General features: G+C 41.1%; 1 protein-coding gene across 1 annotated transcript; it reads right to left on the minus strand.

Moving 5' to 3' along the window:
- Positions 1-9,334: 9,334 nt before the first annotated feature.
- P2RY8 (purinergic receptor P2Y, G-protein coupled, 8) lies at positions 9,335-10,631 on the minus strand. Its single transcript, XM_010135218.1, has one exon. The coding sequence runs from the start codon at positions 10,545-10,547 to the stop codon at positions 9,471-9,473; it is 1,077 nt and encodes a 358-aa protein (XP_010133520.1). The 5' UTR covers positions 10,548-10,631; the 3' UTR covers positions 9,335-9,470.
- Between the last annotated feature and the right edge of the window lie 5,768 nt (positions 10,632-16,399).

A 16,399-nucleotide genomic window follows, 5' to 3' on the forward strand; every position in this document is an offset into this window, starting at 1 on the left:
GTGTTTACATGATCACTTCCCAGAATTTTCTTTCTGTCTGAAGAAGCATGGTGTTACAAGCATACAGAGGCATTTTGGGGAAACCACAGGAAGTCATATTAAATGAGATTTTAAGTTAAATACATGTGCTGTATAGTATGTAATATCCCTATAAATGCTTTTACGTATACTTAATTTGAAGATGTTTATCCCACGTGGTTATCAAATGACATTATACATTGTGTGTGAAGGAGCTTCATGACTACTTGGGGAATGCAGTATATCTAGTACTAGAGAAACTATTATCTATCTGTCGGGCAGCTCCATGTACATCTCATGGGGCAAGGAACAACTGGTACATCAAACATGGATATAGCAATGCCCGGGAGGAGAACATGGCCATGCACAAAGCATCTTTTAGCAACACAGAAATCATTAACCAAGCCCTGGGGAAGCATCCTTACCCAGCATATTTGAATAGTGTAAAGAGTTTCCTTCCAAGAATAATTAAAGAAGTGATGTCAGGGATTCAGACTAAGCTTTGATTTTGGCCTCTGCCACAGAGAAGGCACTGCAAGATGGAGAAGCCTTGAGCCTTGAGAAGAAATCTTGTCATCACCTTAAACACAGCTAAATCCTAGTGAGAGGAGCACAGAATGACAGGTTTTGTCCCCATGTTGTCCCAGAGGGTGAGCTTCTAGGTCGGCAGCAGCAACACAAAGCACAAGAAAGAAGAGAATGCTTTCTTCCTGTTAGTTTCCACCTGACATCAAAAGTGTGCTTTAGGCCTTCCAGTATGAAAGGGTGTGCTGCAAGCACATCCCAGTATCACGTTCCATTACATGATACAGAAGCAGCATCACAGTTTCATATGCTTTCATCACTGTCTTTCCCAGCTGTTGCCACAGCCCAGTGTCTCCCGCAGAAAGCAGCTCCTGATCTGCAGCTTGCTCTCTCTGTGCTGTTAGCTTGAGGCCAACAATAAGCCTCAGAGGAGAAGACCAGGCACTGCCTAACAACCCTGTAATCACTGAGACAGGAGGGCAACCGTTTGCTCACAACATCCCTTGTTATCCGTATGTTTGTGTGTGTAAGGGGCAGCAGGTTATATCAGACCCCTGAGCCTCTCTTAAACTCACCTGGCTGGCTGGCACTGCACAGGTAGTTCCACCTCTAACCTCAGCATTGCCCCAGTCTCGCTCCTGTTAACACTTAACCTAATCTCTAGAGAAAAACTTTTAGTGTATCAGACTATAAAAGCCACTGTTTCTGAATGATGATTGGAAAAACACATAAACAAGTTTATTAAATATTTTCATACAATGTGTGTGTGTACATAATGTATATATCATATACACGACATGTCCATGCTGTGTATGTGTGTGTATTTATATAGAACACGTGCACACATGTATAACGTACAATACAATGATGTATTTGCCTCAGTGTGAAAAACGAGTTTTCCTTCTACTTGTACAATATCATGATTACTGCAAAGTTAACAGTATAAAGTTAGGGAAATTTAAGATAAGATGCAGAGAAGAGAAAGTTTATTGACCTAGCTGGCATCCCAGTTCTTCCAGAAAATGACTTCTGAAGCTCCAACAACACTGCGGAGCTCCTAAGAATATGTTCCTTAATTTAAATCTCCACAAGAGGGCAGTGCATCCCATAATTTTCCTACCTATTTGCTCTCACTTGAATTTCCAAGTCGCTGTAGAGAGCGGTAACTTTTAAGGACTAAAAACCATGCACCACAAACACTCGAAGTCCTAGTTTTAAGTATAAGGTCATATAGGGACAATCAGAGCTAATGTTAATGTCAGTAGGCTTAGCGATATCTTAAGAGATGAATTGTGATTGGAGCCCTAAAGACTCATCATGAACACATTAACAGGTGCTAAGATATGTTTGTAACAGAGCTTAAGGCCCCTCCAGCAAATTTACATGGTTGTAAGAACAGGAAAAAAATCCCTGTGACACAAATACTTCTACTGAAGATGAAAATAAAAACTACTGTCAGATTAAAGGCAAGAAGAAGGTGGTAACGCCCTGGGATGCCAACATCACCTTTGTGATGTGGGTTCGTGATAACACGGAAGTCTGTCAACATCTGGATGTCTGAATGCAGCTAACAGCCAAAGCAGCTATCCTGTAGGTTTCAGAAACGGAGGAGGCAGTCAACATGAATGCTGCCAAACAATAAAAGGCTTAAAACAGCTACTTTTGATCAGGTAAGTGTCACCTTCTGTGCCCGGCAAGCCCACGTTTCCAGAGATCTGAGTCCTCTGTGAGGTACTTGCTCTGTATCTGGGTAGTGGTTTATTTGCCTGTTAATCACTTTACTTTCCTCACAGCAGAGATCTTGAGATTTGCTGCTGCTTCCAGCTTTCATGCTGAAAGGTCTCCGTGTTTCTAAGATGAAACTGGATGTTTATGAAGAAAACTGTTTGCAGAAATTCTCTAGCTGCAGATGGCCTCTTGCAGAGACTAACTTTCTGGATCTTTTTTCCAGACTCTCACTTAGTGTATTTCTTCCCCCAGTTGCCACAGAGGTTATTTCTTTAACCTCTCTCCCATCTCTAGTTTGACCGTGTTTATACCTCCCTCGAGTCTGTCGTTCTTTCTCCTTTGACAAGACTGCTCGGATATACAGCCAAAGGAGCCAAACCTTTACATTTCTTCAAATTTAAGGCACTCAGCAAAACACTTCCCCATTTTTACAGTACCTCACTGTTTCCAACAACAGCATTTAAGGGTGTGGAAGATTTTGGGGAAAGCTTCAAAGGACAGTTAGCCTTGATAGCTCCCAGCAGGACAACATGTGCACATTTTTTTTTTTTTTTTTTTTTTTTGCCTCTGTGGAAGATTTTGGGGAAAGCTTCAAAGGACAGTTAGCCTTGATAGCTCCCAGCAGGACAACATGTGCACATTTTTTTTTTTTTTTTTTTTTGCATGCCAGAGCCAGGACATGCAGGCAGTGGTGCAGAAACTGGGGAAAGAGAACCATCAGTGTCCCAGTGTCGAAAATTTCTGAAGAAGAAAAAGACTGACTGCAGGATATCATGATGAGCCAAGACAGTCAAGCAGGGGGTTGATGTATTTATTTATGCTGAAAGCTAGAAAGGTATTCTGTTTGTCAGCTCTGAACTTCTTGTTTTGTAATTAAAGAGGCCTGAGAATCTCCTCATTAGGCAACATATTCCAGATGTTTAGACTTTAAGGAAAACTACCAGAAATCGTAAGACTTGCAGCCAAGTCGTGAAAGGGCAGGAGTCCAGACTTCAGATAGGCAGGGGTTTTTTTTGTCAAATAAAAATGCAAGCTTTAGAAAGATATTTTATCTAAGCATTATGCTCTACTTTATTATGCAGTCCAGAATTACGCTTTATAAGACTGACAAGAGAACACTTACTGCAAAATTTAATTCAGAATGAAAATAATCTGACTACATCTTGATGAATAGTATGATAGAAGTTTTGCTCTCAGTAACTCCTTTTAAGGCTATGAACTGCAGCATAAATGAGGAAAAACAGTACAAGAGTTATTCCAGTAACAAGAGTAGTTTTTTTTTTCAGGATGGATTTAATTACTAAGTACAGTAACCAAGACTTATCTTCTAATCATTCTTGTGAGAGTAATTTAGTATTAGAATGTTCATTTTGGGCACTTAAAAGAACTGTGGTTTTAGATATATCTAAAAATTTTGTCAATAAAACTGATTCTCCTAATGGACTTTGCCAGAACAAGATAATGTCAGAACATCTTAAATGAGCTTGTCTTGATGAACTTGTCAGGTCATTGAAAGAGACCTTGTTACATCAGAGGGACACTAGAGTGTATTTGCCAGTGTGTTTGTGACAGTTTGGGACAGGGAATCATACTCTTCACTAATGAGCTTTGACAGCTTTTAAGAGTAGACTAGACTATTGCCTGAGAAGTTGAAAGAAAGCCAGCAACCGCAAAACGCCCTGCCCAAAGAGGACAATGAGGTCTGCTTCTAGTCAGTTCCAACTGCAGCAGCCTTCACAAGGGTCAGGTGATGGAAAGAATGAAAACAGAGGTGAGAAAAGATGTTAGAAATGGAATTAATAGTGATATGCTTTGAAGCAAAATGAGTTAACTGTTACCAGCAGTTGGAGGGATTTGTTGAAAGGTGATACATGAGTTCATCTTTACCTGAACATGAGGGACTGCTTGATCAGAGGGGTTGGACAAGGTGACCTCCAGAGGACTCTTTGAACCTCACCAGCCTGTGATTCTGGGACTTGTCAACAGGGCTAAGTGACAGAGGGCCAATTCCCCTGGGGCACTTTCAGCTCCCTCCCTTATTTTGGGATAGCCTTTTCCAAGGCAGTAGCAGGCAAAGCTCCCTGCTGAATCCCCACTGGCAGCCCCCCAGCAGGCAGGGTGGAGGAGGCCAGGCTTCCAGGAAGTTCTGGCAAGCCTTACATAGGAGCATGAGACCGACTAGAGCGGGGCCAAGGGGCTGTATAACTTACGGCGTCCTGCCTCAAGCACAGCCATTTCAAGAACAGGACAATCACATAATGTCACTTCTCCTTAACACTCCTCTAACCTCTGACCATTTTAATCTTAGGGGTTTTCCTGAGTTGTGGTTCGCCTATTTAATAACACAATGTATTTCTTTTTCAGGTGCTTTTCCAGTCACTTGTGCATCCCCAACATCCTTTGCAAGGTGTTCCCAATTATACTATGTGTTATGAGAAGACATGCTAACTTTGAGCCTGGATCTCTTTAGCTTAGCATGTTATTTCCCAGTTCTTGCTTGGGCAAAGGCAGCGAAACTCATCCTGATCAGCTGCTCTACTCTGTTGAGGATTTTGTAGACACCTTTCCTACCTACCTTACATTGTCTCTTTTCTGAGATTAAAAGTCCTAAATTCATACCTAAGATTATCCCACATGCCCTTCTCTTGATCTTTCCCTGTTCTTGTAGATCCTGTCTGTGACAAAGAGACCAGAAATGCACAAAGTAAACAAGGTGTGAGTGAACCTTGGATTTCTGCAATGCTGAGCTGATACGTGGAGTTATGTAAGATGATTCGTAGATGATAGATGATTATGTAAGATGATTCAGAGATCATAGATGATTCATAGTCACTGCTGAGCAACATCATTTTGCACACAAAGCTGTGACTGGATTTCCCCACGTGCACTACTTCACACTTAGCAATGCTGAATTTCGCCCTCAAACTTTCATGCTATCGTGCACACCATTGGGTATATACCATATACCCTTAACATCTCCTTAGAGAAACACCAGTCTGGTGGGTATCAATGTAACCAGTGTTATTTTAAATATTTTGAACTGGAAAAATGACCAAAAATTATCAAGTGGCATTAGGATGATCCCTGGCCTTCTCATGTATCAGCACAGATATGGCCAAACAGACACTGAATCCAAAATGGAGCATAGACAGTCCAGGGAATCTCTGTCAAGGCACTACCAATCCTTACTATCCCTACCCAGTTCCCCTGGGTTCCTCACCCCCGTCCAGGACCCAGGATGCCATGTCAGGGGCTGTCAGCCCCTGCCGTAGTGACACTGCCGCAGGGCGGATCTCCAGCTTCCCACAGCCCTGCCCTACCAAGCCATGCAACCCACCAAGCTGGGCCCACCTGCAGGCCCGTGACTCATCCCCATCCCCAGGAAGGTGCCCGATACCCAGGGCTGAGGCTGCTGCAGTGCCCCTCTGCTGCCCTGCTCCTGGCTGGGAGTGGGACTGGCCCAGGCTGCCAGCCCCCTTCAGAAATGCATTGAAATTTAAAAATATATGTATTTGGTACACCTATTGGTCAAGGAGAAAGATTCCAAGTTAGCCAGCATCTCATTCAAGTGTTGCTGCTTTTAAAATTTGTGTGAAGGAGGTATGACAATGCCAGCTTCTAAGACGTTATATATAAAAGAAGAATGGTTATGCAAAGAAAAAAAATCAATCTTCAAGATGCGTGGGAAAAATAAGAGACTTAAACTGATACAAAAATGTCAAAAAACCCCCAACCAATCAATCAACCAACCAAAATAACCCGAACCAAAACCAAACCCCACAATAGAAATGGGAAATGGACTAATTTTATTTCATTACTTTGTTTCCCTGTCCTCTTCTAAGCCTGGAATTTTCTCCCACATGGTGGGTGCAAACGAAGGAAAGACTCTTTAATCATGTCCTTTTAATGTTTTTTTTTTTATTATTATTACTATATATACAAAAAAGTCCAAGCACATTCACAGATTAAATTGCTAAACAATAATTAAAAAAACCCACAAAAACCCCAAAACCCAATACAAACAGAAGCCTATACGCATTCATGTCTTCTTAGGAAAATTACATTAGCCACAGAGGCAATCAAGTAAGCGTGTTGCCCAGGACGTGTATGCCCCAGACCGAAGGCAATATAGACATGAACTTCTCAAAAACCCCTCAAAGAGCAATCCACAGTTATGTGGATGTGTTTATATGTATGTCAGCTTGCACCCACTGACCAAGAAGAGTGAAGGCTTGCTATCTTATGGTGCCCCAGAAGGACATGTTTCCAGTGTCAAGTGTATGTTGGGCCAGTTTTAAAAAGAATTTATTCTCCTTCTCTTTCCAAAACCCTCCAAAACTTCACAGTATACACGATCGGACTCAAAAGATTGCTGTCATTGTATTCGTTTTTATATTCTTTTCTCAAGGAACAATTCCACCAACCCACATGGGAATTTTGCCTCATCTGAGCTAACCAGAGGCTAGTTAGTAAAATGGCATGAAGAATGAGGCATCCTTCCTGTTCCTTCTTAGACAATGCCAAAAGAGGGATGAAGGGCTGTGAAGAGCTGCGTGAGGCTGAAGAGAAAAACATTTCCAGTCAGGTGTGACCATCTTTTCTCTCTTACAAAAGGAGCAACTTAATGTTTTTCAAAATACAGCAATGGATGTCCTAAGTGCTAAGTTTCTACCTTTTTGGCTCTATTTGCTGTCAGTTACAGTTCATTGCAGCACATTTTAGGAGGCAGTAAGTGCTTGAGGATCAGGTTCAAGATAAAACAGAATGAAAATCTGCGTTAAAGCTAGGATAAGTAATGGTTTTCATTGTAAAAGTATTTGCATTTTAAAAATAAAAAATAATTTAAAAAATCAGATTTCAGTATAACATCCAAAAAGTTTCTGACACAGCAAAATGATGAAAACAGATTTATTAGTGAAAAAGCTGGAATTCTGAGAAAGTGGATGGCGAAGGGACTTGAACAGCAGGGTGAAACCATGCACTGCTAAATTAATATGCAGATTTGCAGAACGTAAGTAAACCAACTGAATTTCTGCCTGATAGCTGTGGAATGGCTTAGGAAGAGCCATCATTCCTTCTTTGGAGGTCCTGGTGCAAGCAGGCATTTAGGAGAACGTTCTAGAGCCGACACAGGAGCTCACAGCCCCAGACTCACACAGGAACATAGTCAGGGGGCTTCTTCCTTTCAGTACACGTGAGGTGATTTAAAGTAGCAAGCTCATCTCACTGCACGTGCACACCCAGCACACAGGCTGGTAGTGCAGGTGGCTTCCAGACAAATTGATAGGAAGGTTTGCATGGGTTGCCTATCACTAAGGTTGGCCTCGTGGGCTGAAAATGTGCAGATTAACTAATACTCTGATATGCCACAAAACACTTGAAATGGCTTTTGAAAGGTAGTACTAGGTCCTCTCCCATTTATCCTGCCCCAATAACTGATGATACTTTAGCAGAAGATAGCACATAAGAATATCTCACAGTTGATTTTGTGGATATCCAGCCTCTGTTGTAAAGAAATCCACGGTGATTAGTGGTGGAAAATTGTGGTTTAAGCATGTCATACACAAACAAACAGGAAAAAAAGCAGATTTTAAGGGCTTTGGGTGTTTTCTTTTGCTTAGGCATAGGAGCTCAGAAATCAACACAGTTCTGCTCAAGGCAGACCTAGCATGGGGTGTCTGAACTAACTATCCATGATGTCAAAGACAGCCTCCTACTCCATACTGGGTGGAGTTCCAACACAGCAAAAAGGTATGTATAGCTTTGTCTCGCTTAACACCTGACCAGTGCCAGATAAGTTTTCTCTCACAAGCGAGACAAAGCTATGTGGTAGGCTCTTCATTGTCGATGAGAGCCAAAGGTAGGTAAAAAGCTGTAAATACTAAAAGAAAAACTTTGCCTTTGTCTGTCCCCGGTACATATTCTGTAGCAGTTGCCTTTCCAAGCACACAGGCAGTTGTTGAAATGCGAGAAGAATTAAAACACCACACAGTATAGGCAAACAAGCTGGAGAAGGGTATTTCAGAAAGAAGTCCCAACCTGCCATAACCTATTTCCAGGGTACTTAGTACATCTCCCATTCCCAAACCTTGCTTTCATTTTTTCTTCTTTCTTTTTGCCTGCTTGAAAAATGTACATTTCTGACATCTGGTCATAAGGACAGTTTTTCAGCTGGTTTCTGCTGGCACAGGATCATTCCAGTCTGTGGTTGAATTCTCATACACCCAGCTGAAAATCCGGTTAATAATCCACACCATCATGGTAAGGAAGATAAACTCATTAGCCGAGCTAAATTCTCTGCTGAGAGGAATGGTGCTTCTGCATAGAAACTATAGAGAATTGGTGAAAATGGCTTGTTGATACCAATCACATATGAGCAGCAGCGTTATTACTGTAGTCGGTCAATGTGAGAAAATTTGTTTTATAAATAAACCGTTCCCCACTGTCCGAAGAAGTTAATAACTTTGAGAAATGAGAATATAATCCACTCAGCAGCTGAAGCAGTCTCAAACATTGTTAGTTCTAGCTTTTCTTTCGTTGTATGAGATATTTTGCTATATAAAATTGAAATAAATAACATGAGTCAATCTAACCTTTTCAAAGATTAGTGTGGTTTGGTTCTGATAAACAGCTGGGTGAGTGTTGTGAATTCACAGTGGCTATGCATTATGCATCAATGGTAAAATGACAAGCTATTTTTACTCATTCTTTTCTAGAAATACAAGAGAGAAAGCAATACCTTAAAAAACCCCCAAAACCAACCAAACAAAACCTTCAGCACATTGCTATAAAAAAATAATTCCCTTACCCCAAATCTAACTTCAGTGTATGCTCTAATTCATATACAGTAATAATTCACATTCACTGAGAATCACAAGACTTTGGTTAAACCCTGATACCACAGAACCTGAAAGCAATTTTTGTTCTGAACTTATCCCTTGGTTTCACGCAAAAAGACAAGTTCCAGGCCGAGCCCCAATTATCAATGTTGAGTTTGCTTCAATGCCTTCTTGAATAAACTCTGTTCCTTTAATGCTTCCATTTCTTACCAGGAAATACTGAAGTAGGGTGCCCAATGTAAGTACAGCTTGAGTTCTATCACTGGAGCAAGGTATTTTGAGGGTAGACATTCAAGAGGAAATGTTTTCTGTGTCTGCTCGTGGATCTCACAGATGCCTTTCTTCTGCGGATGTTTAAGTCTAAAAAACACTTTCCTGCCTTTGCAAATAGACCTTTACTCCCTCCAACCCATCCATAGGTCCGCTTGACATCGACCTGGCTGACATGGTCCTGCCAGAGAATAAGCTTTCCCTTCTGTTTTCTGAACTGTCGCTGAGCAGTACCGTAGGGCGACACACCTGCATGAATTTCTGGTAAAATTCCTTGGATGCAAAATAATAGATGAAGGGATCTATGCAGTTGTTGAGGCAACTGAGGCACAAGGTGAGCTTGTAGGCAGGGTACAAACTTCTGTTGTAAAATAGGCGGCTCATCATATGCACAAGGAGGATAATGTTATTTGGGGCGAAGCAAGTGATGAATACCAGAAGGACTATCGTCGCTAGGTATATGGATCTAGTTTTCTGCCTGTTACCATATCTGTTTGATGTCTGAATAAGCTTCCGAATGATGCCAATATAGCATCCAACTGTTATAACAAAAGGGATCAGGAAGAGCATGACAAATAACGTGAGGAGAAAGGCTACCCAGGCTGCAAAGTTGGGCAGCATATCCCATTTGAGGACATCGAAACAGGTTATAATCCCCAATTCTTTCACTTCATATGTCAGATCTGTGCTTTCTAGTGGGTAGAAGGCTAGTAGCAAGAAAATCCACATACCCAGGCAAGCAGCCACAGCATATCTTTTTCTTCTCCACTTGATCAACTTCATGGGATATACCACCCCCATGTACCGCTCAATGCTGATACAGGTCATGGTCAGTATGGAAGAATACATGTTGGAGTAGAACATCACAGTCACAAGGCTGCAAAGAGTCTTGCCAAAGATCCAGTGATTGCTTTGGATATGGTAGGAAATCTGGAAGGGAAAGCAGCTGGCCAACATGAGATCCGTGATGCTTAGGTTGATCATGAAGATAACAGAAGGTGTTTTGGGTTTGATGTGGCAGCAGAGCACCCAAAGTGAGAAAAAATTTCCAGGGATACTGACCATAGCCACCAGTGTATACACAACTGGCAGAGTGATGGAGATAGATTTATTCTGGAGCATTGCCAGCGTTTCAGCATCCAGGCGGGATCCATTTTTAATCATCATTCACAAAGAGGTTGTTGATCTCTGTAAGCCAGCTGGATCATATCATGAACACTTTGCTTAAAAATCTAGAGGAGAAATGTCAAGAGAAAAAAGCAATATGTCAAAGCAGAAATTAAGAACATACTTATTCTATCAGAGAAAGCCCCATGTAGTTTGACAGTTTATCTCTGAATGAACTGAATCCATTAAAACTATCTCCTCAAAACTATCTTCTTCCTCCAAATCATGGTAATATTTTACTAGTCTCACTTCTTCCTTGCTTTGAACCACCATTGTTTCCCTGCTGAATGGCGTTCTGATAGTTTTTGCAATCTATACATTATGACACCTCTTATGGTATTGTCTTAAAGAAAATCACGTATCACAAACTGAAATTAAATTGATGGCTGCATGAGAACAGTATGCTATAGGATCTCCATTAGATAAATCCATTCTATCTACTCTAGATGTCATGACCTTGCTTCTTTTAATCACAGTATTTTCTGACAACTTTTTTCCCCCAAATAACTAGTGTTCCATTCCAAGTAAATGCTGGATTATTTTTTTTTTTTTAGTTGGGGAAAGGAGAACATTGCAATTAATTATTCTTGATATATTCGCAACATAAGCAGCATATAAGGAAAACACCATATGTAATTGAGAATCAAGGATAGATTGCAGTTCCTTGGACTGGTTTACAGGCTGAAGAGACCAGGCTAAACAAGTAACAAGACCTATTCCAGCAAAAAGAATAAGTAATGATTTTCAATTTCTGCAAGATGTAAATTATTAAAAAAATGTTCTGTTTGAATCTGTTTTATTGGCATCACCAATAATTCTGTAAAACTAGTTTCAGTTTTGCAGTCTGCAAAGCAAAACCATGCTTTCACTGTCTGACCTATGTAGATCTTTCTTGGCTTATGGTTTAGCTTATTTATTTCACTCAGTGTAGCAGCATTTAGCAGCTGCAAGCCAGAACTCACGCTTCAATGTTCCTCATGCATGCATGCTTACTTTCATTAAGCTGGAAGCGCAGAGATGCTGTTTCATAAAATACAGAGTAAAAAAATTGAGGAAATGGCAATGAATGACCAGAAAGGCAGAAGACAGGGCAATAGCAAGTTCTGTGAAGCGTGGCAATAGGGGACTGAAAAGGGTGCCGGGCCAAGCCTGCTGATAACCGTGGTCACGTCTATGCTGTTGAATACTAGAGGGGCAGAGAGTAGCTTCAGGCACATACTTCTACATGTGAACTCTGGTGACCCGCACTGCTTAATCCAAGCATGTCTTTGTAAGACGCACCTGTTGTAGGAGGTTAGATTAAAAAAAATGTAGGTGCCAGTCAGCTGGTGTCACTTACCCACAGATCTGGTTAAACAGAATCTTTAAATTAATTGTGTGGTCATAGCCCATGAGCAGTGTAACAGGTCAGTCCCTCAGAGAGGTCAGCCCTCAGCGCTGGCTAATTCTAGCTGGAAATAACCATTCTGACAAAAAACATGATTTCTGACAGAGGCTCTTACTGCATAAACTTGCTAGACCTCTCACAAAATAACTGCTGATGGTTCCTGAGACCTGGCAAAGGTGAAATCTCTACTGAAGGCTGTAGTGCAGCAGAGAGTACTCAACTCTAAAAATAAACAGATCCAGAAAAACATAGCTACAGCAGCAAGAAGCTCGGTGTGGGCTTATTTCAGAGCAATTTGACATAGTGCTTCAAATGTTAGCTAAAAATATTCAGGAGTAGTTAGAGTCAGTATCAAACAAATGATGCTAACTAACGTTGCCAGTCTTGCAGGAGATTCTAGCTGAGCTGTTGAAAGCCCAGAAAAAGGCAAGGCACAAGAAAGTAGGAATTGCAAAGAAGTCAGAGATGTGTTCCTAATACATCACGCACAGGACACAGAGCAAATGTGTTCCAAGTAACGAGCACGTGACATGATCACAACTGCAAAAGCCCTTTGAGCCAAATCCACTGCAGGTGAAATTCTGTTCTCGTCAGTGGAGCTATATCAAGAATGATACAGTTTTCAGTTTTCAGAGGAACTTGAAAAAGCACTCTGACACAAGCTCTTGGAAAAAAACCTTAATGCCGTCTACTTCAACCCTTCAGTCTATGACTTAACATGGAAAATACCTATTCATGAAATCTATTGCCTGAAAAATCTTTCTCAGGTGGCACCCCTCTGTGTCTAACAACCCTGAACTTTCCAAAACAAACAGAAAATTTTTATCTGTATCAAATTATCTACAGAGGTCTACTAATAGACCTTCTCAAGTGGAAGATATTTGCTCTCACAGGCCAAGGGATCTCTCCTCTAGATAATATTCATATAGAAATTGTATGTATTGGGAGGTAGGAATGTAGGTGAAATTTCCATTAAATCTGTCATACAGGTCATAAAGCTATTGAATACCTTTTATATTCGGTCTTGTGTTAGGTCTAATCACAAACGTATTTTCTTCTAAACTTGCTTTTTCTGAGAGCACATCCTGATAAGAAGGAGGTAAAAAATACACATGTACAACCTGCAGTATGCAAAACAGTGTCAGGATTCATGGCCTGTCTAATGGCTAATATTATGTGCTTGTGGAACACTGCCATCAGTAAAACACAAGTGTCTCCCAGATTTAGGCACCTCATGAATAAAGGTTGAAAAGTACCAGATTTTGTGGTTATGTGCCTACAAGAGCTCTCCATAGAGGGTAGATCCCCTTGGTATGGTTTTCAGTAAGCAAGATGTCCACCACAAAGAGCAAAAGAAGAAAATGCGATGGCTCCCTAGTGTCTTCTGCAGGGGAGAAAGGGGCATAAAAGGTACACAAGACTGTTGCTTCAAGTCAGTCTCGAGGGTGAATAGCCCCTTGGGGAAATGTGGAGTACAGAAAATCCTCCTTTCAGCTTTACCTTTCCTTTTGCAAAGTCCTTCTGAGGCTGTACTCCTGAATTCCTTGTCAGGAAAGCCTGGGATGGCAGGAATTCCTGCTCTGATTCACCCTTACTTGTGATGTTTTGCATTATAAATGTCCAGGTTAAGCTGCTTGAACCACGATGTAGCATTTTATCATTCTTTATCTCTCCCCTTGTTGTATCTATTTGGGTTTAGTTAACACTGTATTTATATTTTCATCTTATTCAAGGTAACTTTATGTCCTCCCCGCACTGCAAACACAGTCTCCATTTGTCTCTTGTGGTTTAACTTGAAAATGTCATAAATCAAGTGAGAAAGTAATCTTTATGAGGGTTAGGTTTGGGTTCCCCTTACATTTTATGAGTTGCTTCCTTTCAGTTTCAGGTTTCCAACACAACTCAAATCAGCTGGATTGCCTCATTTCCAAAACATTTAGTGGATGGATGTATTTTAGTTTTATATTAGGTACTGGGAGCACCTAAAGCCTTTGGAGTAACCCTCGCTAAATCCAGGCAGGATTTTTTTTTTGCTGCTCTTTTTACTTACTGGCCCATCGCACTCTGCACAGAAAGCTCGCAGTATTCAGTAACAACAGGTTTTCACAGAATCACAGAATGGCAGGGATTGAAAGGTACCTCTGGTGACCATCTAGCTCAACCCCCCCTGCTAGAGAGCAGCTTCACTTAGACCAGGTTGCCCAGGATCTCATCCAGGAGTGTTTAGAATGTCTGCAGAGAAGGAGACTCCATAACCTTTCTGGGCAGCCAGTTCCACTGCTCTATCACCCTCATGTTCAAGTGGAACTTTCTGTGTTCCAGTTTGTGCCCATTGCCCCTTGTCCTGTCACTGCCGCACTGCAAACACAGTCTCCATTTGTCTCTTGTGGTTTAACTTGAAAATGTCATAAATCAAGTGAGAAAGTAATCTTTATGAGGGTTAGGTTTGGGTTCCCCTTACATTTTATGAGTTGCTTCCTTTCAGTTTCAGGTTTCCAACACAACTCAAATCAGCTGGATTGCCTCATTTCCAAAACATTTAGTGGATGGATGTATTTTAGTTTTATATTAGGTACTGGGAGCACCTAAAGCCTTTGGAGTAACCCTCGCTAAATCCAGGCAGGATTTTTTTTTTGCTGCTCTTTTTACTTACTGGCCCATCGCACTCTGCACAGAAAGCTCGCAGTATTCAGTAACAACAGGTTTTCACAGAATCACAGAATGGCAGGGATTGAAAGGAACCGCAAAGGATCCTCTAGTCCAACCCTCCTGCTTAATGCAGGATCGCCTAGAGCAGGTTGCAAAGGATCGTGTCCAGGCATGTTTTGAAAGTCTCCAGAGAAGGAGACTTCACAACCTCTCTGGGCAGCCTGTTCCAGTGCTCTGTCACCCTCAAAGTAAAGAAGAGTTTCCTTATGTTCAGATGAAACTTCCTGTGTTCCAGTTTATGCCCATTGCCCCTTGTCCTGTCACTGGGCACCACTGAGAAGTGTCTGGCCTCACCCACTTGACACCTGCCCTTTAGACATTTATAAGCATTGCTAAGATCCCCTCTCAGTCTTCTCTTCTCCAGGATAAACAGACCCAGGTCTCTCAGGCTTTCCTCAAAAGAGAGATGGTCTAGTCCCCTGATCATCTTGGTAGCCCTCTCCAGGAGTTCCCTGTCTTTTGAGCTGGAGACCCGAGAATTGGACACAGTACTCCAAATATGGCCTCACTAGGGCAGAGTGGAGGAGGAGGAGAACCTCCCTTCATCTGCTGGTCACACTCTTCTTAATGCACCATTGGCCACAAGAGCACACTGCTGGATCCTGGTTGGCTTGTCATCCACCAGGACAACCAGTTACAGCTCAGTTTTCATCTGAGCTGTAACCGTAAGCAAAGATGGCATCTGCTTAATGCCTTTATGACAAGCATGGTGATTCCTTTCCCTTCAATTGTCAGAAGATGACAAATAAATCATTAAAATGTATACTGGAAATCAAACAGCAAAAAATCAGAAGGGGACTGGGTTATTTCTTTGCCATGGAAGAGTAACAATAGAGATGTGCCTACTGTCTTTTTAGCAGACTACTAAATAAAGCTGACGTACTTCTTCTCTTACATCTATTCTCTTCATGTTATTGACGTCAAGTGCACCTGTGAAAAAAGGCTGAAAAGCCTGTGTGCCAAATGAAAACCAGAATTACCATTTTATAAAAAGTTCTGTGATTTGTGATGGAAAAATAAATCTCAAAACATGTCATGAAGCAGAAACTTTCCAAAACCTATTCTGTTTCCTATTTTTTGGTTCACTACCTATCAAAGCACTATTGTGTAGAATAAAAAGGTCTTATTTCATAAATTCTGTGATATTGTTACACTTTTGGAAAGACATACTTGCAGCTGAAGAATGTAGGGTGGCATGTTTCAGATTATAGGAAAAACAAGCCGAAATTCAATTTAATCTCAATGGCAAACAGATTCAAAATAAAGCAAAACGAAAACACAGATTTTATTGTAAACACATAGAGACATCATATTCACCATTTTTAATCAATGCAGTTGTGTCTGAAGAATGCATTTTGTTTTTTCTCAAAAGTGCATTTTTTAAAAATACAGATTTTTAAAATTTTTTACTTGCTCAGTTTAATGCTATTACAAAGCAGTAACAAGAGCTAAAGGATAGTTTCTGTCTACCTAAATGTAGCTTAAATTGGTGAAAACTTAGGGATCCTCAGTGTGCAGTGTTCCTGCTAGGGATTCAACCCCACTAGACTGTCTGAATTGCTAGTGAGGTGAAAGAATATTAGACAAGCACAAAAAACAGACACTTAATTTCTATCGTAGACTGAATATGAGGAGAAGAAGGAGCTAGGAAAGCCAGGAGCCAGAAGCCAGTCGTCTTGAGTTGGGGGAAAAGTGATGCATGCTTTGATATTTAGATAGAACAAGGGGTTTTAATATGAGGAACAAGAAGAAAGAG

Source organism: Buceros rhinoceros, unplaced genomic scaffold (assembly GCF_000710305.1).
Source record: "Buceros rhinoceros silvestris isolate BGI_N320 unplaced genomic scaffold, ASM71030v1 scaffold24994, whole genome shotgun sequence".
Taxonomy (NCBI): Eukaryota; Metazoa; Chordata; class Aves; order Bucerotiformes; family Bucerotidae; genus Buceros; species Buceros rhinoceros.